Here is a 22,080-nt window from a genome sequence, read left to right as displayed (position 1 = left end):
TCCAGCAAGTAACTATCAGATTGCACACACAAACACATGCACAAAAACAAAAAATAAAAATCTTAAAGAAGAAATCAAATATTTTCCCAATATTCCATAATTTTGTAAGGTCACCATATAAAGGCTAAGCTAAATTTTAGAAATTACTATTTGTTTGGGCCCATTTAACATTTTAGACAAAGTCCAGAGGATAGAGGGAGTTACTAAGTTTTGAATGATAGATCCTTGAGAAACTAATGAGAGGTGTATAGACCCTCATCCTAGAAAAAAGCACATTATCATTTTTTGCTTAGTTTCAGAGGCTCACAGATCCTGTGAAGCTCAAGCATGGACCCAGATTCAAAACCCCCTCATATGAAAATTTAGGAGTTACTAGAGATTGGTTTAAAGGTTTCCTTTTTGATAATATTTATTTTCTAATTTTCCTAAAATGAAAATAAATGATTTGTATTAAAATATGTAAATTTGTTATATTAAAAACAACCCCATGCTATATGGTATGCATAAAGCATCTTATAAAATAAATTCATTATTTAGTAGACTTGTCAAAGACTTACAGACTTTGGATTAGAAATGACTATAATACAAGATACTCAGTTTTCCCATCTGTGAAATGGAACAATTAATATTAATCAGTCTATGTTGTGTAGATTAATACTTGCAAAATTCTAATAATTGTGATTTTTCTATGTTCCCTCTAGGTAACCTCTGTCATTTAAGTTGTAGTTTTCTTCCCTAGTCTTGAAGCAGTTATAATGCCACAGCTGTTTCTTCAGCTATGCTGTTTTCTGTGAACAAACACCTGCTTAGAATGTACCTAAGGAGTTATTTCTTTGTTTTTTGATAATTAAAGCACTGCTATGGTGATGGCTGACATCTGGATTCACTTTTAAAGACTTTGTTGTGTTTTTCTGGCTCCTGGGAGACTCATGAAGTATAATGCATTAGATGGAAATATGGTGATGTGCTTCATTTTGCAATAGCAATTTTACTCTTGCTTTGTTATTTCCCCACTGCAAATGAGTGAGAGCTGCTACTCTGCTGCTGTTGCTGCTAAGAGATTAGGGGAGCTGAGCTGAGCTCTAGAAATTTAATATGCCATATAATGCCTGATTTATTTTGATTCTGGCTTTGACTCGAATTGATAAACTCACTTGGGACTGCTATGTAGAATCAATCACCAGGGATTAAAAATTTTTTATAAACTGGTTTTGAAATAATTTCTTTTGGGGGACATAAAAGTTTAAGGTCTCTTAACTATTTCTAATAGTAATAGAGAAAGAGAAACTTGGTAAAAATATTCCAATAATATATATAATTTCCTTAAAAGCTACATTCTTCAATCTCTAGTCAGTAATAGCTCACTAAACTTTTCTAGGGTTTGCTTTCCAGCATTATGTACTTTTGTTTCAGGTGATTATAAATTATATCAGTTCTCTACCTTGATATTCTTAACCTTCTACAGGTAACAATACTTCAAATACAAATATGTGTTATTAGTCAGGGCTCACAGTTGTAAGTAACAGAAGCTGATTCTGGCTGAGTGAGCAGAAAAGAAGTTTGTTTAAAGGAGATGGGGGAACTCAGAGAATCAATGGGAGTCTGGAGGAACAGGCAAACTAAGCTTCCAGGAACAATGCTTAAAACTACCCATAGAACTGGCCCAGGGAAGAAGTCACTGCCACAGTTACAGAAGAAGTAACTACTGCCCCACCAACACTAAATGTAACTGCTGCCACTCCCACTGCCCAGCAAGGCCACTGCTGCACTAGAAATCTAACCTTTCAAGCACTGCCACTCCTAATGTCAGATGCCTTTATCAGCAAATTGATTTCCAAGCAGAATCTTTCCTTCCTCAAGCTACTAACTTCCAAATCAAAGTCTTCTGCAGGTGTGCTGAATGTGAAACCTGGGTCACATGTCTGCACATTAGCTTTGAGAGTTTGGAAACATTTTCAGAGCTGACCTTGAGGAAGCAACACTTATATTAAGATTGAAAATTCCCTAAACATAGCAAATATGTTCAAAACATCCTGGGCTACCAGAAAATATGGAAATGTTTACTATAGGAGAAAATTAATTTTGGAAAAGATTATATGCTAAGTACCAGGTGGTTTAAAGTACATTATTTAATCCTCATAAAAATAGATATTTAACTTTATTTTATTTTTTTATTTAAAAATTTTTTTGTAGAGACAAGGTCTTGCTATGTTGCTCAGGCTGGTCTCAAACTCCTGGCCTCAAGTGATCCTCCTGCCTTGGCCTCCCAAAGTGCTGGGATTACAGGCATGAGCTACTGTACCCAGCCTAACTTCATTTTAATGAAAGGAAAACTGAGGCTCAGAGAGGATATTACTAGTTTTGGGTCATTTTGTTGGTAAAATGGACAGCACAGATTTATGTTCAAGCTTTTTTCCTCCCAAATTCCTTTAAACAACATAACTCTAATTTGCATTTCCCAACTTCTAATGCATAAGCAGTGATATACAAAGTAGTGGGGCAGAGGGGAGAGTGGAAGCATCAGCTCTGGGAGCGGGCAACAAGATATACATTATCTGCAAGAAAATTTAAAAACAATAATAAAGCAGACTACAAATAGTTCTGCCTTTTTTATGATTATTATCATGTCACATCAATTCTAAACAATGTCAGCAATAAAATATTCTTAAGGTAAACTGTTCCTCACTCCTTGGTATACCAGTATATACAGGAAGCCTTCAATTTAATTTTCAAAATATTTTTCTTAAGAGAAGACTGTTCAGAACTTGTAATAGAAGTGCCGTAACAGTCTTATGTTCCTAGAACAGAACATAAAGAAGTCATTTAACACATGATGTACCTAAGTGCCTATTTTTTAACATTGTTTCTAAGAAAAAATAAATACTAATTTTCATTTTGGAAGCACATCTGTCCCAATTCTGGTAGTGTGAGCAGGGGTTCTTTTATTTTCTAACAGTATCAGAGCCTCTGGTGATAAGGCAGAACCTCCTTGGAGAGTTCCTTTGGCATAGAGGCTCTCTTGGCAAGGTGGCTACTGCTGATGAGGAAGAAGACGGATTCTGGTAATGTATACAGTGCAACAGGAAAAGGCACCTCTTTAAGTTGGCATGGGACAGTAACTTTTTAGGTGAATCCCCAGGTGTAGAGAATTTGAGATCTTGAAGAATTAACTTTAAACCATCACCAAATTATATGTTGAATTCATTCATAAATCAGGGGTTAAAAAATAGAGAACCAGCTGGATACTTTTTTTTTGAGACTGGAAAACTGCAGATGTTAAATTTAACCTTCAGAGTTTCCATGTTTCCCTGTAGGTTATATACAGAATGTTATTGTCATTCTTAAATATATATATTTTTCTAAATGTAAATCTGTGATTTGGCAAGATTAACTGACTTGTATTATACATATAGCAGAGTCTAGTGTGAAAAATTCTATTTCATATACACAAAAAGCTATTAAAAGGAAGGCGGAAATGTAAAAGTAGTATATTGTACAAAAAAAATGGCTGATTACTAGTTAATACATTAATAAAAACCAATAACCATTTGTATTAGGGTTTTCCAGAGAACCAATAGTGTACATATATATACACAGAGAGAGAGAGAGAGAGAGAGAGCGCGCGAGCGCACATGCGTGCGCGATATGAAGATGAAGATGAAGAGATATTTATTACAAGGAATTGGCTCACACAATTACAAAGGCTGAGAAGTCTGAAGATCTGCTGTTGGCAAACTGAAGACCCAGGAGAGCTGATGGTACAGTTCCAGTCTAAGTCTGAAGATCTGAAAACCGTTAAAGCCAACATTTAAATTCCAGTCCAAGTCCAAGTCCAAGTCCAAGTCCAAAGGCAGGATGTCCCAGCTGAAAGACAAGGGCAGAGAGAGTGAATTCTCCTTTACTCAGTTTTTTGTTCTATTCAGGCCTTCAATGGACTGGATGAGGTCCATCCACATAAGGAAGAGCAATATGGGCCGGGTGCGGTGGCTCACGCCTGTAATCCAATCCAGGAGGCCGAGGCGGGCGGATTGTTTGAGCTCAGGAATTCGAGAGCAGCCTGAGCAAGAGCAAGACCCTGTCTCTACTAAAAATAGAAACAAATTATATGGACAGCTAAAATATATATAGAAAAATTAGCCGGGCATGGTGGCACATGCCTGTGGTCCCAGCTACTTGGGAGGCTGAGGCAGAAGGATTGCTTGAGCCCAGGAGTCTGAGGTTGCTGTGAGCTAGGCTGATGCCATGGCACTCTAGCCCAGGCAACAGAGTGAGACTCTGTCTCAAAAAATATATATATTAAAAAAAATATATATATATATGTATATATTAAAGAAGAGCAATATATTTTACTTAGTCTACCTAAGTGTTTATTTCATCCAGAAACACCCTCACAGACACACCCAGAGTAATGTTTAACCAAATACATGGGCATCCTGTGGCCCAGTAAATTTGACACATAAAATTAACCATCATGCCTTTAAAAAGGCCTATATTTCAACATGTCATATGAATATAATGGAATAAATCTAAAATTTACAGGAAATATGGAAGAGTATGGAAAAAGTTAAATGATACTGTAGAGAAGAATAGATACATCCAGAATGTGGGACATTTAACAAAACAACTGACCTTGAAGAATATAATGTAAGATGTGATGTCTAGGATTGCTTTAAAATTCTAAAGAAAGAAAAAAGAAAAAATAAGAATAAAAAGAGAAAGGAATAGATGAAGCAAGTGAGACAGATGTGGCAAAAGCTTGAAAAGTGTTGAACCTAGCTGATGGAGAGAAGAAAAGAAGATATACTATTCTCTCTACCTTTGTTTTTGAAATTCTTCATAATGAAAAATTTAAAAAATAAACAGGACTTGTGTACCAAATATGCTCTTCCTATTGTTTCCCCTTACTAATAGTAATGACTTTAATAATCACACAAATCACAAATTTGCATACCATTTTTTATTCCTCTTTGTTATACCCAATAAGTCACCAAGTCTTATAGATTCTATCTCCTAAATATCTCTAAAATACGTCCTCTCTTCTTGGACTATTCAAACGCTAATACTATTTAACCTAAACAACTATAACATCTTGCTAGGCAGTCTTACTTCCTGTAGCCAAAAACTACCACCTTTCAAATCTTCCAAATGGCTTTATTCTCTAATTTTGTTTTATCAGCAATTTTTGGGGCAAAATTATATGCTAGAATTGGATACCTCATATAAAGCAAATTTAATTAGTTGTCAATATTTATAAATTGGTAGATTACACATAAAAATCTATGTATCTGACTTCTGAAAATTTTGAAGGTTTGGCAAAATGTTGCCTTCATTTTACAACTGGCTGGTAGTGAACAGTGGCTGCCTTCTTCAAATATGACATGGCCTTCTAGTTTGCCACATTCTTTACCGCTCCCTATATTATTTATGGCCAATTTTACTATTTACTATATAGATCTGGCCTCTGTAGATATTGCAGTTTGTGCCTTTTAATGCTGTCTTTTCCAATGTAAATTTACCTATATCAGATTCCTTCCAATTTTGCAACGTTTTCTATCTAATATATTGAGTAAGCATAACAAAAGCCCAGGATCCCCTGAGAACTGTCAAGAGTCCAGAGATGAGCTGTAGCCTTTTGGACACTATAAACATAATAATAAAATCCCTGTAGGGATCCCCATCAGTTAGAAAGGAGGGGAGAACTAACACAACTGGTTATAGTAACTTTGTATATATAAGACCTCCTTCTGAGATGGTAAACCCAACTCTGAGAGAGAATAAAAGAGAGAAAATGCTGAGCCATCTATGGTCATGGTTGTTAGAAAAGCAGGGATTTACAAAATTGTCTCCTGGAAGAAGATAGAGGGGATGGAAATAGAAAATAAATATTACAGTAATATCAAAGGGACCTGTGAGAAGGAATGGGAGTGTCAATAACTTACCATAAATGACTGTTACTTTCTCTGGAAGTGTCTTCTGTAGGATTGTACAGATCCTTGACTGTAGGAAAAAACTTGTGCTTACTTTAGTCTGTTTTTTACTCTGACTTTTATTAGCACCACGCTCTAACCAAGTGAGCTAACCGGCCACGTTACTCCACCTTTTAAATCTGTACTTACTTATATTTCTCAAAGACCTCCATTATTCTAAAAATACCGAGATGATTTTGTAGTGTTTAATATTTGCTACAATTAATTTTCTTTCTAAAACACAAGAACCCCCCATCCCCTTCAATAGAGATAGATATCATTAAAAGGTTAACTTAAAAACAAGACCACAAAAATAAAAGGCTGCATTTGCAATACATGTACTTGTTTGAACTTTTAGATTACATTTCTGCAATCCTCTACCTAGCAAGGGAAAGTAACATGTGTGCAATTTGCAAAATAGAGTGAAAGCTGGTTGCCTAAATGTGGTTATATACTCATTGTTGTATAATTAACCTCTACTTCTTTTTAACCAGTTATTTTTAGAAAGCAGATCTACTTAGTAATTATTATTGAATACTTTTTTATTGGTTACAGCATTGTGATGTCAGATGGAATCTAGTAATTTAGATCAGAGTAGTTAAGGATAAGGTTAAGCATATTATACCTCTATGAAATCACTATGTATACATAAGAAAATCATATTTTATCATTTGCATTTTTGTGTTCCTACTGCAAGCTATTTGTTAATATTTGTGTATATGGAGCAAAGAAAACAGTATACGTGCTTAAGTACACATATATATAGACTCAGAACAATCATATATAAAATACTTAGAATCCTGGCCTATAGTAAGCCCTCAATTAATGTTAGCTGTAATTTTTATAATTCTCATTAATATTCCCTCCCAAAAGGTTCTTTATAGTGTCTCGACTCAGAAGCACTTGAATTCAGACTATACTGAATTCCCCGTCCCCCACCCCATCTTTAGTATACATTTCACCAAATCTTATTCTTACACAACTGGCCACAACATAGTTGTTGGACACCCATGACTCTCCTACACAGTTCAAATTGGTTTTCGAAAACCCCCAAATAGCAAATCTCATTGGTTGCAAAACACTAACAAATGCTTAATGCCTCACCCTCATTTTTCCTGTCTTTGTCCATGTGCCCTGCTCCTCGCTACTAGCAGAGATGATTAGCCTTCCGCGCTCATCACAGATTTCCCATGAACCTAGAAATCTTCGTTCACCTAATAATAATTCTACTCAGGAAACTCAAGGTCTGAGAAGAGAGCGATTTTCTTCATCCAGGGTATACATAAGACTTCCCACGGGTTCCCCTACAGGACAGAATTACTCTACTTATGTCTTTGGAGCTGTCTCCCTTTTAAGCCTCGAAAGATTAGGTACACCTCACCTGAAAGGTGAACGTACCGAAACCGGGAGCATGGTACACCCAAAACTATATCTACAGGATGATTGGACAGCGCCGTTTGGGCCGTCCCTGCTGCTGCGCATGCGCCACAACTGCCGCCCACGTCTGCCTGGAATACCCGGTTCTCTACCTTCGTCTTCGCTCTTCTCCGCCTCTTCTCCGGACTTCCGTTCGAACTTCCCGGTTGCGGCAGATCCCACCAATGAGAAACGTTCTCCTCCAAGCCACGCCCCCACACGCCCTTCGGGAATCCGAGCCTGACTTCGCTCACACCCTTCTCGTCCTTTCCTTACGCACGCTGCGCGCGGACGTCAGCCTCTGACGTCGTCGCCCCCGCGCCGGCTCCCTACCGGGTAGCTCCCGCCGACCGTTGGGCGGCCTACTGGAGCCCCTCGCTCAGGACTCCCTCCAACCCCGGAACCGCTCTCGCGGCGGCGACCCATGTGGGGGTTCAGGCTCCTGCGGTCGCCGCCGCTGCTGCTCCTGCTGCCGCAGCTCGGAATCGGAGACCCCTCTTTCTGCTCTCAGGCCAGAACCATGAACCCGGGCGGCAGCGGCGGTGCGCGGTGCTCCCCCTCGGCCGACGGGCGCCGTCAGCAGTGCCTGCAGCTGTCCGCTGTGCCGGGAGCCGATCCGCAGCGCAGCAACGAGTTGCTCCTGTTGGCGGCGGCGGAGGAGGGACTGGAGCGGCGGGACCTCCCTGAGGACCAGGCGAAGGAGGAGCCGCAACCGCCGCCCCAGCATCACGTCCTTTATTTCCCTGGGGATGTGCAGGTAACTCAGGGCCTGCCTGGGCATCTTTTCCCTCCTCTTGCTTGTGTATATACGCGCACACCAGATTTTTTCCTCATGGCTGCTGCCGGGTTCCTTGCCTCACCTGAACACACCCCCACTTGCACTCATGGGGGTGGCTCTTCGTTACTCCACGAAATCTAAAACCATAAGTCCACACCCCTAGCCCCTTCCCTCCTGGAGCCTCAGGGGGAAGGTGTCCTAGGAGGGCTGGGATCTCGAAAGAGTCGGCTGTCAGTCCAGCTTCGAGGAGGTGGAATTTGAGACATAGGGAATGAGACACATTATGCGTTTTCATTCTATAACTTGATTTCTCAGAGGACCGTGTGTGTGTGTGTGTGTGTGTTGGTCAGGGATTAAATTAGCTTAGCACGTAGTGTTTAGAAAACAAGCAAACAAAAAATTACAAAGGTATGACTCAGTAACTCTTAAAAAGGGGGCTGATGGAAGAAAAGGGACAGTAATTGCTAAGCATGTTGGTATTTTGATGCTCACCTAAATGTTGTTCTTTTGCTTTTGTGTGATCTTTATTATTAACTTTATAGCTGTGGGCAAATATCCGGTTATGTTGTACAGGAACCTGGGTCTAATCTAAAACTGCATTGTCTAATACGGTAGCCATTAGCTATATGTAGCTATCTAAATTAATTAAATAAAATTAAAAATCTAGTTTCTCAGTCATATTAGCTGCATTTCAAGTGCTCAGTAGCTACAAATGGCTTGTGTGTACTGTATTAGCGCAGAGATAGAGCGTTATCATAGAGAACATATCCATCATCATAGAAAGTTCTTTTAGATAGCACTAGTGTAGACAGAAAAAGCTAGAACATATCTAGATGTGTTTCTTATACCAACAATATTAGTTTATTGTTTTTGAAATTGATGCTTTAAAATGATATACATAGAAACTTTGTGTTCTGTCAAATAATGATAAAATTCACTGTCAAATCGCAACTTGGTAAGAGGAAAAAAAATTGACTGTTTAGTTGATTGCTAATAAAAGCTATGAAAAAAAACTAGTAATTTAAGAGGAAAAAATTTACTCAGTTGGTGCCCTTGTGCTCAGATTGGGAAAATAGCATGTGGCATTTCTGAAAATGACCTCCAGAGATCTGTGGACAACTACATGCATTCCTATAATTATGATGGTGATAGTAATGACAATTAACACTTACTGAGCACCTACTAAGTATTTTTAAAGTATGTCAATACAAGTCTTTAGATGAGGTCTAAAAAGTCCTATATATTGTTTGAATATTATTAATACCTCCTTTTGTTTCTATATCATCCATTTCTCTGTTAGCCTTTTGGACAGTGGTATACTGTTGATTTACGTAGAAATGCTCTAAAAACCTTAAGTCTTTTAGAGAAGAAAATGCATCAAAAGGCTTTTGAGGCCAGATTACCTGGGTTTGAACTCTAATTCTGAACTTCTTAGTTTTAAAATCTCTGGACAATTGTTAAGTCTTTCTGTATTGCAGCTCCCTCAACTATAAAATGGGAATAACGGTTTATAGGGTGTCAATGGAGATTTCGTATGTGAATACTCAATGAGTTTTGGTCTCTTCTAATCTTTCTGATAATTTTTTAAATTATTGGAGGACCATACCTCTGCTCTTGGACTTTTCCTCTGCCTACCGTCAGTCCCTTAGTAATGATCTCCTTCAAGTTCTCATGACTTTACATACTACGTAAACCTTGATAACTCTTGGCAATTGTTTGTCTAGCCTAGACATAGTCCCTGAACATTAGACTTGCCAATTGCATGCATGATTATTTCTTTTTGGATATTTAGTAGATATCTTAAACCTAAAATATTTGGATCTTTATTCCTGTGCAAACTTCCTCATCTCAGTTGATGGAAACTACGTTTTCAGTTGTTTAAGCGAGAAGTCTTGAAGTCATCCATTAGACTTCTCTTTCATACCTCATATCTAATTCATCATCAAATCCAGTGGCTTCACCTTCTCATTGTATCTAAAGTGATAATAATTGTTTAAAAGTGTAATTCAAATCATGCTACACCTCTGCGCAAAACTCTTCAGTGACTTCCCATGTCACTCAAAGTAAGAGCCAGAGTCCTCTTAATATCCTGCAAGGCTTTTCACTTATCTCTACCTTTACACACCCTGTTACCTATCTGACTTTGCCTCCTTTTTCTCTTTTACTCTGCTCCAGCCTCATTGACCTTGGTATTTCTCAAGGTGCACTTCACCTCAAAAGCTTTGCACACACTGCTTGGAACAGCCTTCCTGTACATATGTATAGGTTCATTACCTCACCTCTTCCAGGTCTGCTCAAGAGTCAGGTTCTCACTGAGGCCTTTTCTGACCATTTTATTTAATAATCATAGTATACACAGGCTCCCTGTCAACTTTTTTTCTTTATTTCTATTTTATTTACTGTATTAGTTATTTTTCATTTGGGGTTTTGTCTGCCTTCTACCACTAAAATGTAAGCTCATGTCTGTTTGTTCACTGATATATCATGATGCTTGGTGACTGGCATGTAATAGGTGTTCAGTAAATAATTTGTTGCATGAAGGAACATATGTAAGTTGCTTTGAACAATGCATCAAGTGCCTGATACGTGTTGGCTATTGTGTAAACTGCTGTTAGGCTGATTTCCTCATCTATAATTTTGCTCTTGATTCTTTTGAGCCTAATATTTATCCTTAATGAAATTTTCCTGGTTAGACACAGCCCATCTTTTTAGTGTGTTTCTCCTTTAGAATGCTTATTTAGGTTTGTATCATATATAGACAAATAAACATTCTTTTTATAGGTTTATTTTTAATTTGAATAAATATTGAACAGAATAGAGCTAAACAGAATTTTGTAAGATACCTTTAGAGGCTCTGCCTCATCTTGACATTGATTCATTATTTGGTGTTCATTGGATCTGGCTGTCCATATAATTTTAAATTCTCCTAATTACTGTTACCTTCTTTTTTTTTGAGGCAGTCTCTCACTCTGTCGCCCTGGGTAGAGTGCAGTGGCAACTCAACCCAGTGGCAGAGTTATCATAGCTCACTGCAACCTCAAACTCCTGGGCTCAAGTGATCCTCTTGCCTCAGCCTCCCAAGCACTTGGGAGCCATGATGCCTGGCTAATTTTTCTATTTTAAGTAGAGACAGGGTCTTGCTCTTGCTCAGGCTGGACTCCTGAGCTCAAGTGACACTCCTGCCTCCACCTCCCAGAGTGCTGGGATTACAGGCATGAGCCACCCTGCCCGGCCCCCACCATTACCTTCTTGATCTTCCTTTTGCAGTCATCTTTTGCTGAATGTTCCTTTTTATTCTGTACTTGTCCTTTATCATTTGAATTACAGGAAAGCTGAGGCCACAGTAATTTATATTTCTTTAGATATTTCTTTATGTTTTTCTTGTCCATCAGTAATGATTTTGAAGGGAGATCAGAATTTTCTTAAAAGTAGGTGCTTTCCAATTTTGAGTTATCTTTGTAAAGTCTCAGGATATAGAATTATATTTATCTCTTTCAGTGTAATAGCACAATTTGATGAATTTTGACAAGTGTTGCAATTATGTAACCACCACTATAATCATGTTATAGGAGCATCTATGTCATCCTAAAAAGTACCCCCTGTCTCCCCTTGTGATCAATTCTCTTTTCCCAGCCCCAGGGAACCCCTTAAGTGTTTTCTTTCATTATAGTTTTACATTTTCTAGAATTTCATTAATTTGAAGTCCTGTATTATGTAGGCTTTTGTGTCTAATTTCACGTAACATAATGCTTTTGAAATTCATCTTTATTGTTGCCTGTGTCAGTAGTTTGTGCCTTTTATTTGCTGAGTAGTATTCTATGTATGGATATATAATTTGTTTATCCATTCAACAGTTCATACACATTTGAGTCATTTTTAATTTTAACTTTTAAAGATTTTGCTTTCCTAAAGGGTAGGATACATAGATGACCTGCCCTAAGTGGTATATCCTGATCAGGTACCTTGGGGCTTCCTGTGCTCTCATCAGGCAGCCCTCTTAGGTTGGATTTTTTTCTGATCATTTTAGCTTGCTTACTTGAGATGTGTACTTTATGCTCAGCAAAGATGTCCCCATGCATCATTTTTGATAGAAATGTTTTAATCCATTTTGTGCTGCGATAACAGAATGCCTGAGAGTGGGTAATTTTTAATGAACAGAGATTTATTTAGCCCATGATTCTTCTAAAGGCTGGGATGTTTACATCAAGGAGCCCACATGAGGGCCTTCTTGCTGTGTCATCCCATGGCAGAAGGTGAAAGGGAGAGAAAGGAAGGGAGGAAGGGGCCAAACTCATCATTTTATTAGGAGCCCACTCTCAAGATAACAGCATTAATCCATTCATGAGGGCAGAACCCTCATGACCTAATAATCACCTCTTAAAGGCCCCCTACTTCTCAACATTGTTGCATGGGGATTACGATTCCAACACATGAACTTCGAGGGACACATTCAAACCATAGCAGAAGTATAGCTTGTACCCAATATAGCTCTCCTTTCTCTCTCTAAGGGTGGATCACCTGGCTTAAATATATCATGAATATCTCCAAATTCTTGGAGTCATGGGTCAAGTTTTCCTAAAATTGCTTTGTATGTTACTTCAATAGTGTGGGGTGGGCCTATAAATTTTTACAGGTCACTAAGCATCTAACCGGAATAGTAAGCATCCCTTAATCTCTCCAAGAGATTTTCTTGCTGCCTGGCTCACTGGGGATGAGAAGCATTACCTTTACCCTTACCTCCTACAGGGATGGTAAGTACATTCCCAACTAGGATGAAAACTCTCTCCAAAGAAAGCCCTCTTGTCCCTTAATGTTTTTAACTGTTGATTGTAGTCGTTTTCTTGGCCATCGGTAATAGCCTGGGTTGTAGAAACAGTTTTAGCTGCCTCTTAGCAAGTCCTGTGGGAATGTCTGGTGCCTCTTTTTGGAATATGGAAGTATTTCTATTGTTCTTAGATCAGGGCTTTGACACAACAGTAATGATCCTATTTTTACATTTTAGCACACATAGTTCCTTAGTATTAGCGTTTTCCCCCCTCTGATCATGTAACCTGGGGCTCATCGAGGAAAATACCAAGTTTCTGGATTTAGAGCACCTTCTATATGGTAGAGACTAAATTGAGAATCATAAAATCAGGGTTCATTTTGGCTTATTAGCTAAATCACTATATAATGTAAATAACTATAGTTTCTAGGACCTCAGGTTCCTTAAGTATAAAAAGGATTTAAATGAGTCCTTCCTGAGCTAAGCTCCTATGATTTTATAATAATTGTATATATCATAAATCTAGATGTGCAAATGGCAATAGCAGAATCCAAAAAATGCCAAATTGTAGCTTTCTGGAAGTTAATATTTTTAATTAATTAATTTAATATATAGCAAACTCCTAATCTTAATGAAATAAAACTGTTAAGGAGTTGAGCAGCATAATGGGAAAATTATCAAAGGACATGAACAGATAATTAACAAAAGAAAAAAATGAAAATTGTTAGTAAACAGAAAAAATGTTTAACCTGATTAGGAATCAAAACGTGCAAATTAAATCACAAGTAAAACATCATTTTACCCCAGTAGCAAAGATTTTTGAAAAATAATGCTAATATCCATTAGTATTAAGGGTAGGTAAGGATGTAGGAAAATAAGCACTCTTGTATACGTCCAATGGAAGTGTAGATTGGCATTAACCTTACTGATGTCTAAAAATTATGATGCAAATCTGTACTGATAAGGAATCGTGCCTGTAATATATTTTTAAGTGAAAACTCTGTATAAGCTTGCTATTGCTTATTGGAGGAAAAATGCTCTCGTATACGTACTTGTATATGTATACGTGTACTTAAGAAAACTAGACTGCTAGATACCAAAGTTTTAATAATGAGTATTTCTAATTGGTGGCTTTATAGATAATTTTTCTATCTTCCTTATGCCCTTGTACATAGAATGCATCTTTGGTAGTATTTTTTATTAGTTTTAATTTTTTAAATAGAAAAAAGTACATATTGTTAAAAATTCAGGTTATTTAAGGTTTTACGTTGAAAAGTTAGGTCTCTTTTTCATCCCATTCCCTCCAAATTGCCCATTTCCCTTCCCCAAGGTTTCTACTGTTAGTAATATTTATTCATTTTTATATTTTTTTAGAGACACGATCTTGCTCTGTCGCCCAGGCTGGAGCACAGTGGCGTGATCATAGCTCACTGCAGCCTCCAACTGCTGGGCTCAGTCAATTCTCCTGCCTCAGCCTACCGAGTAGCTGGGACTACAGGCATGTGCCATGTTACCTGGCTAATTTTTAAAATTTTTTTGTAGAGATGTCTTGCTATGTTGCCCAGGCTGGTCTCACACTCCTGGCCTCAAGTGATCATCCTGCCTTGGCCTCCCAAAGTGCTGGTATTACAGGTGTGAGCCACCACACCTGGCCTGTTACCAATATTTATATCCTTCCAGAGACATTCCATATTTATGCCAAAAATTTCTTCTAACACAAATGTAGCATAGCATACTGGATTTTTTAGCCCTTATTTACAACCCATATGAGTACTTATAGAGCTGCCTCATTTCTTTTGAAGCAGAAATAAATATTCTTATACATATTTATTTGTGCATATATGCAGTTATATCAATGAGTTAAAATTCCTAGAAGTGGAATTACTAGGTCAAAAGAGAGGTGCATTTAAAACCAATATAGATTGTTACTGTTGGAAATAAGGAAAACCCACAACACTATTTCTCTCTCACATTGTATATCCAGTCCTTTAGCAAATTCTGTTGTCTCTACCTCCAAAATATGTTAGAATCTGACCACTTCTTAGCACCGCCACTTCTGCTACTACTCTGGTTCTAGCCACCTTCTCTCATCGTGATTATATTTTAGCAGCCTCCTACTGGTCTTCCTGTTTCAGCTGTTTCCCCTTCACACATAGGAGCCAGAGTAATCCTTTCAAAACAGATTGTATCAGCACCTCTCTTCCCCAACAATCTCTCTCTCCTTTGTAATCATTTTTGCTCCATTCACTTCACTAGAGCCATTGCTGTATCTTGGTTATGTCCAATGGGCTCTGAGCTCCTTCTGCCTGAAATGTCCACATTTTTCACTCCCTTAGTTCCTTCAGGTCATTCTTAACTATCAGTTTATTGGAGAAGCCTTTCTTGACCGTTCTGTGTTAAATAATAATTTTCTACCCTCTCCAAAACCTTACACTTCTTTTCCTCTGTTTTATTTATTGTATTCAGCACCATCTAATATGTTTTGAGCTGTCCAATATGGTAGCCACTTACCACTTGTGGCTATTGACCACTTAAAATGTTGTTAGTCTTATCAAGGAACTAAATTTTTAATTGTATTTAATTTCAGTTAATTTAAATTTAAATTTAAAAACTGATAACTCAGTTCAGTTCCTGGAAAACTTTTAAGTATATTTGGAACAACTTGTGTATGTAAATTTATATTTTCAACTGTAAATTTTATGAAATCTAAATTCAGATCAAGTATTTCCAATGAAAATTTAGCATTGAAATTGAGATGTACTGTAAGTATAAAATGCACACTGGATTTCAAAGAATTAGTAAGAAAAAAAGAATGTAATAATCGCCCAGTAATTTTTAATATTTGTTACATGTTGAAATAATATTTTGGACATATGTGGCTCAATAAAAGATATTAAAATTAATTTTACCTGTTAACTTTTTACTTTTTTTAATGTGGCTACTACAGAATATTATGTGTGGTTCAATTATATTTTAGTCAAACATTGCTACTGTATTTACTTGTGGAATTGTTTATTTTGTCTTTGCACTAGACCCTCCTTTTTTTTTTTTTTTGAGACGGTGTCTGGCTCTGTCACCCAGGCTGGAGTTGCATGATCATAGCTCACTGTAGCCTCGAACTCCTGGGGTCAAGAAATCCTCCTACCTTAGCCTCCTGAATAGCTGGGGCAATAGGTGGATACCACCCTGTCTGGCCATTTTTACTGATTGGTTAGGTTGGTTGGCTGGTTGTAGAGCCGGGGTCTTTGTTGCACAAGCTAGTCTTGAACTCCCAGCCTCAAGTGATCCTTCTGCCTCATCCTCAGGCATGAGCCACCATGCCACTAGACCCTTAAAAATGAATGCACTCCATGTGGGCATGGATTTAGTCTGCTTTATTCCCTGCCTGATCAGTTGGTATCCAGTAAATTTTATAGAATAAATTTGAATGAATTGCCCCCCCTTTTTAAAAATAGCCACTATGAATAAATATTAAGAGGAAAACAAAATTTACATGTATGTCCTAGTAACTGAATAAACAAAAAGTTATTGTTAATATATAGACTGCTTATAAATAAACAAGATCTAAATACAAAAGGTCAAAGGATATGAATAGGCAAGAATAGAAATCCAGTTGGCTAATAAGTATATTAACAGTTTCAGCTTCATCCTAGTTTTCAATAAATCCAAATGTGAATGAGTTATCCTGTGCCTATGAAATTTAACAAAGAAAAATGAAAAATTATACATACCTCTCTGGAAGGCAGTTTTGTAGTTTATATCACCAACCTTACGTTATGAATATTCTTTGACCTATTAATAGTTTTTCCATGTCTAGGAATTTACATTTAAGGATATAATCACAGATATGTACAAAGACTTTTCTGTAATGTTCATTGCAGCTTTGTTGTAATACCAAAATTGAAATCAGACATACTGTTCGGGTTGCTAGAGGAATCCAAAGAGGGATGGTTGTAGGATGGCAGCTTTGGGAAATATTTTAAAATTCTGTTACTCAAAAAGTCTAATGACCCAAATTTATATTTTTAGTTGATGTATTAGGAAGTGATCATGTATATATTCGATAAAATTTATTAAACATACTGATAATCCTTCTAAATTGCTTTATTTTTAAAATTCTTACTGTTCTATGTAGGAATATTTTATTTTCTTGTCTCTTGATACATTTGAATCTTAAACTGAAGAAGTGATTTGTTCAAAATCTTCTAAAAGGAAAGTAATGACATTTAGTTTTCGTTTCTAGTACATTAACCATAGGTCATTGTAAAATCCTAACTTCAATAAAAATGGGAAACTATTTTGTAGAAATAGTTTTATGTAAATATGTATTTAATGCTTATTTCATCTTTCTTACCTTTCAGAATTACCATGAAATTATGACTCGTCATCCTGAGAATTATCAGTGGGAAAACTGGAGTCTAGAAAATGTTGCCACCATTTTAGCCCACCGGTTCCCCAATAGTTATATTTGGGTGATAAAGTGTTCTCGAATGCATTTGCACAAATTCAGCTGCTATGACAATTTTGTGAAAAGCAACATGTTTGGTGCTCCAGAACACAGTGCTGACTTTGGGGCTTTTAAACACCTTTATATGTTATTAGTTAATGCTTTTAACTTAAGTCAGAATAGTTTATCAAAGAAAAATATGAATGTTTGGAGTAAGGACTCCACAGCATCTAACTGTAGATCCAGTTCTTCTCATACTACAAATGGTTGCCAGGGAGAAAAAGAGAGGACCTGTGAAAAATTTGATGAATCTGCCATAAGATTTTATCCACCATCACTAAATGGTGCATCTTTCACTTTGATTGGATTCAGTAAAGGTTGTGTTGTTTTGAATCAGTTGCTTTTTGAATTGAAAGAAGCCAAGAAAGACAAGAACATAGATGGTTTTATCAAAAGCATAAGAACAATGTACTGGCTGGATGGTGGTCATTCTGGAGGAAGCAATACTTGGGTTACTTATCCAGAAGTCTTGAAAGAATTTGCCCAAACAGGGATTATTGTTCATACTCATGTAACACCTTATCAAGTACGTGATCCAATGAGATCTTGGATTGGAAAGGAGCACAAGAAATTTGTTCAGATACTTGGGGATTTTGGTATGCAGGTGACTAGCCAAATTCATTTTACAAAGGAAGCTCCTTCCATAGAGAATCACTTCAGGGTTCATGAAGTGTTTTGAAACTATAAGAATATTAATGTATTAATTGTTCAGTGGAAGAACATAAGCACTTTGAATGTTACAAATTCAAGTAATGAGATGTAATTCATAGATGCATTGTCAGTTTTTGGGGTATGGGAAAGGCACACATTCCTAAATTATGAGTGTAATGTGCAGTGGTACTCCTTGCTTGTGAATGTGAACAGTTTTTATTTGGATTGGGTTAGAATTAGTTAATTTGAAATCTAACAAGGTGGTTTGTGATAATCCAATGAGGAGAGATAAAATCCTTAAAAATGAGAGTTATAATACAGTTCTTATAAAAAAGTAACCAAAATTGTTATTGTTGGAAGCAGTTGGTTTTCTGAGTAATGTTTTAAACTAATTTTGATGCCGTTTTAACAATAGCTGTTTGGGCATTCAAAACTTGAATGGAAACACTTCATTTTTCTTCAGACAAAGCAAAAACACAATGTTTGCCATTGTTCTGGAATAACTGTACCCTGCCTCTTGTGTTGCATAAACTTAGGACTCATTCTTTAACGTGCCACTGAGTATTTTTTTCTTGAGAGTCAAAATATATTTGTTTACAAATGTTCAAAAATGTGCAATAATGTAAAGCTGGTTTTTAAAAACATTATAGCTGGTGCGGTAACATGCACCTTTAGTCCCAGCTACTTGGGAACCTGAAGCAAGAGGATTGCTTGAGCTAAAGCTGTAGTGCACCATGATTGTGCCTGTGAATAGTCATTACACTCTAGCCTGGACAACATAGTGAGACCCCCATCTCTTAAAAAAATTACACGTAAGCACTGTGGCATAATTTTTAATTGACAGTTTTTAATTGATTATTTTGGATAAGACATTTTGGGGTTCTTAAATCTTGGCCAAAAACCAGTTAGTTGTATTGGAAAGTTGGTTTAAATTGAGCATAATTATGTATATTGGATAAAAATGTACTATAGAGCAAATTTCAGATTTTTCATTATGTCAAGTCAGTCTTTTGAAAGAGATCAACTTAGGTAAAATAAATATATAATGTTCTATTTGTTAGTGCTCTATTGAAAAGGAAACAGATTCATAGATCTAAATCAATGTTTCTCCAGAAGCATGATTTTGTCTGCCAAAAGAAAATAGCTCTCTTTGGCCAAAATGCAAAATTATATTGCTATAAGAAAAGTTACAAGGGAAAGTTTGAAGACACAAATGATTTAATTTTGGCTCAAAAACTGAATTTGCTTAACACTGCTACATAATTTGGGTGAAGTTTCCTTCTGCCCATTTTTCATGACCTACATAAATACATTTTGAGAAACCAAGATTTAATGAATGTCAACCTACATTGAAACATAGTTGTGTGATTACAATAAAAGGTGAGTGGTCACTTTATTAATAATTAGCTTTTGCAGGTCATGAAATAAGCAGGGAAGCAACATGCTGCTTTAGGACTGAAAAAAAATAAGACACTGAAGCTTAATATCTTAATGACCCAGTAGACCTAAATTTATAAAACCACATAGAATAAAAATGTTAATTTCTTGGTTTCTTCCCAGAATTATATTTTAATGATTCTATAAATACATTCCAAATATTCAGAGATCATGAAAAAGGATTCTTACTTAGAATAACATCCCTTTTTGGTGTTTTAACACTTAATTCTATAAACCACAAAGCAGTATCTCTAAATGGTTTTTTTTTTTTTTTTAGACAAAGTAGTTTTATATTGCTTCATTTTCTTTAAATACCTGCTGTTTCTTTTGAGACCAAAAATTCCCCTTAGGGAAACCAAGATAGCCTGATTCTAACATTTTGCATATTACCTTGCCTTTAAGCACTATGATTGGATGACTTTTTTCAATTTGTTTAATAATCCTTGGTTAAATTCACATGTATCTAATGTAAAGTAGCTGAGCTACTGAATGCTATGTGGAGCCGGGAAACAAAAGGCATTTATTTTCACAGGATTAACTGAAATGGAAAAGTAGGACTTTTAGCAGAAGAATTCATTTAAAAAAATCAGAGTTCTTTAGCTATCCAGTCATGTGAATGCTTAATTGTTATATGCAGAAAGGATATTAAGAATAACTCACTGGACATGTAGAACTGCCATCAGAGCAAAATTAGACAATGTTGAAAATTAAAAATATTTTCTGGAATGAAAATATATTCAAATTGATCCATATTCAGATGTTTTCTGTTTAATACTTCAAATTGGTCCTTTCTCCACATTTGTTTAAAACTGTTATTGTAAATGTTGTGTATCCTTTTGGAGTGTGCCTTTGTCATGAGTCAATTGAGAAACATAGTCCTAACAAATAATAAAGTTATTACCACCACAGCATGAAAGTATAATTGTATTAAAATTAATAATCCATAGAGGTTTGTTTGGATGTGCTTTATATTATTAACATTGTTAAAACTTCAGATCATTATTTGAAAAGAAGCCATTTCTCCCCATCTTGCCCATTTGGGTTTGTATACAGTACGTCTTCACTTAACGTCATTAGTAGGTTCTTAGAAACTGCAACCTTAAGCAAAATGATGTATAATGAAAACAGTGTTTTTCTTATCAATGTTATAACTGAACAACAGTGAATGAAACTGTTATTCAAGGACTTGTCTTTTTGCTTTAAGTCACAGTTTCTAGGAACATGTTGATGTTAAGTGAGGACTTAGTATATCTCTTTTCATTAACTTCCATATTTTTCAAGTGAGCAACTCAGAATTTTTCTTTAAAAATACATCTCTCTTCCCTTTTAAATTGCTCAATAAAAAGTTTGCATTATATCCATTTCTTCTGTTGGATTTCCTAGAGAACAAAATCTCTTTAACAAGTTAAGTTCTTCCTTTTCTATGCTAATCATCTCAGGTATTCCTTTAGCTCCTTAAAAGACTTGGTTAGAATATGGTGTGATCTATTTTTTGTTTCATTCATGTAATATCTAAACACCCACCAAGGGTAAGTAGGGTCTAGGCAATGAGGATATAGGACAGACAAAAAGACCCAGCATGTTAGCATGGAAATGTGTAACACACTAAAGAGGTAAAATCTGAAACAAAAGGTAGTATTCATAAAAGAGCTATTCTGTTTTATTTCACAGGGCCTTTAAGGGGAACATACACTAGAGGATAAGATCTAGACTAGATCTTATCTGTAAACTCTTTGCTCTTTACAAAGGCAGAGAGACCCAGCAGCGCTTACACCAGTTAATGGTAAAGACAGGCAAAGTCACTTAGGATGGTCATTCTAGGATCCCAATTAATGAACTTAAAGAGAATACTACTTAGGTATATTTAAGACACCCAAACACTCATGGCTTGTATGCTTGAAACAAGACTAAGGTAAATCTGGAGATTTGTGGATGACTGCCAATCTATGTTAGTTCCTCCTGACTACATCTATTTTTTAACACTGGGGAAAAAGAGTCACAGCAGCACAGTTCTAATTCCATCCAGACCTGCCTTCCAGCTTCCTGCCTTTTTTTTTTTTTTTTTTGTCAACTCCTTAGATTCAGCTTTGATGTCTGTTGGCAACTGTTTATAGGTGATAGAAAAGCCTCGTTACTAAGGTTCTTTCCAAATGTTCACATAGCTGCTGTTCAAAAGGATGAAGGATACAAATTAAGTCTTGTTGACTTTGTTCCCCTTGTTTTGATATTTCATGAAAGTGGAGAGGTTTGAAATTAATCACTGAATAAATAGAATTCCAATGTACTCATGTATCACAAGAAATGCTTTTAATGTTCATGAAAAGCTAATAATTATACTCTACACATAGTATTTTTAAAAATATTTTGGAAGGATAAGGTGAACAAAAATTCAAATACCACAGAACTGCAGAGTCCAATCTGCCCACCTAGTTGTTCAGCCTCTTTTCAAAGGCAACCACTATCACTGGTTTCTTGTGCATCCTTGCAGAGATAATTCTATGCATATGCAAATGTTTACATACAGCATACCTTGTTTTACACAGTGGCAGCACAGATTCAA

General features: G+C 36.4%; 1 protein-coding gene and 1 long non-coding RNA gene across 2 annotated transcripts; one reads left to right on the top strand and one right to left on the bottom strand.

Moving 5' to 3' along the window:
- Positions 1-3,618: 3,618 nt before the first annotated feature.
- LOC123643966 lies at positions 3,619-7,388 on the bottom strand. The gene is made up of 3 exons (XR_006736967.1): positions 7,365-7,388; positions 5,940-5,997; positions 3,619-3,864 (listed from the first exon to the last, which is right to left on the bottom strand). It is a non-coding gene; the product is annotated as an uncharacterized LOC123643966 (long non-coding RNA).
- Positions 7,389-7,646: 258 nt separating this feature from the next.
- Positions 7,647-20,428, top strand: C8H2orf69 (chromosome 8 C2orf69 homolog). The gene is made up of 2 exons (XM_045559949.1): positions 7,647-8,139; positions 17,287-20,428. The coding sequence occupies exons 1-2, from the start codon at positions 7,807-7,809 to the stop codon at positions 18,109-18,111; spliced, it is 1,158 nt and encodes a 385-aa protein (XP_045415905.1). The 5' UTR covers positions 7,647-7,806; the 3' UTR covers positions 18,112-20,428.
- Positions 20,429-22,080: the final 1,652 nt, after the last annotated feature.

This window comes from Lemur catta, chromosome 8 (assembly GCF_020740605.2).
Source record: "Lemur catta isolate mLemCat1 chromosome 8, mLemCat1.pri, whole genome shotgun sequence".
Taxonomy (NCBI): Eukaryota; Metazoa; Chordata; class Mammalia; order Primates; family Lemuridae; genus Lemur; species Lemur catta.
Note: the sequence above shows the minus strand (reverse complement) of the source record. Positions and strands in the feature narration are given on the sequence as shown.

What these genes read in the sequence shown, in the direction of transcription:
- C8H2orf69 (XM_045559949.1), top strand. Translation starts at nt 7,807, where the DNA reads ATGTGGGGGTTCAGGCTCCTGCGGTCGCCGCCGCTGCTGCTCCTGCTG. An exon ending in ATTTCCCTGGGGATGTGCAG is followed by an intron (nt 8,140 to 17,286) that starts GTAACTCAGGGC and finishes CTTACCTTTCAG; the next exon opens with AATTACCATGAAATTATGAC.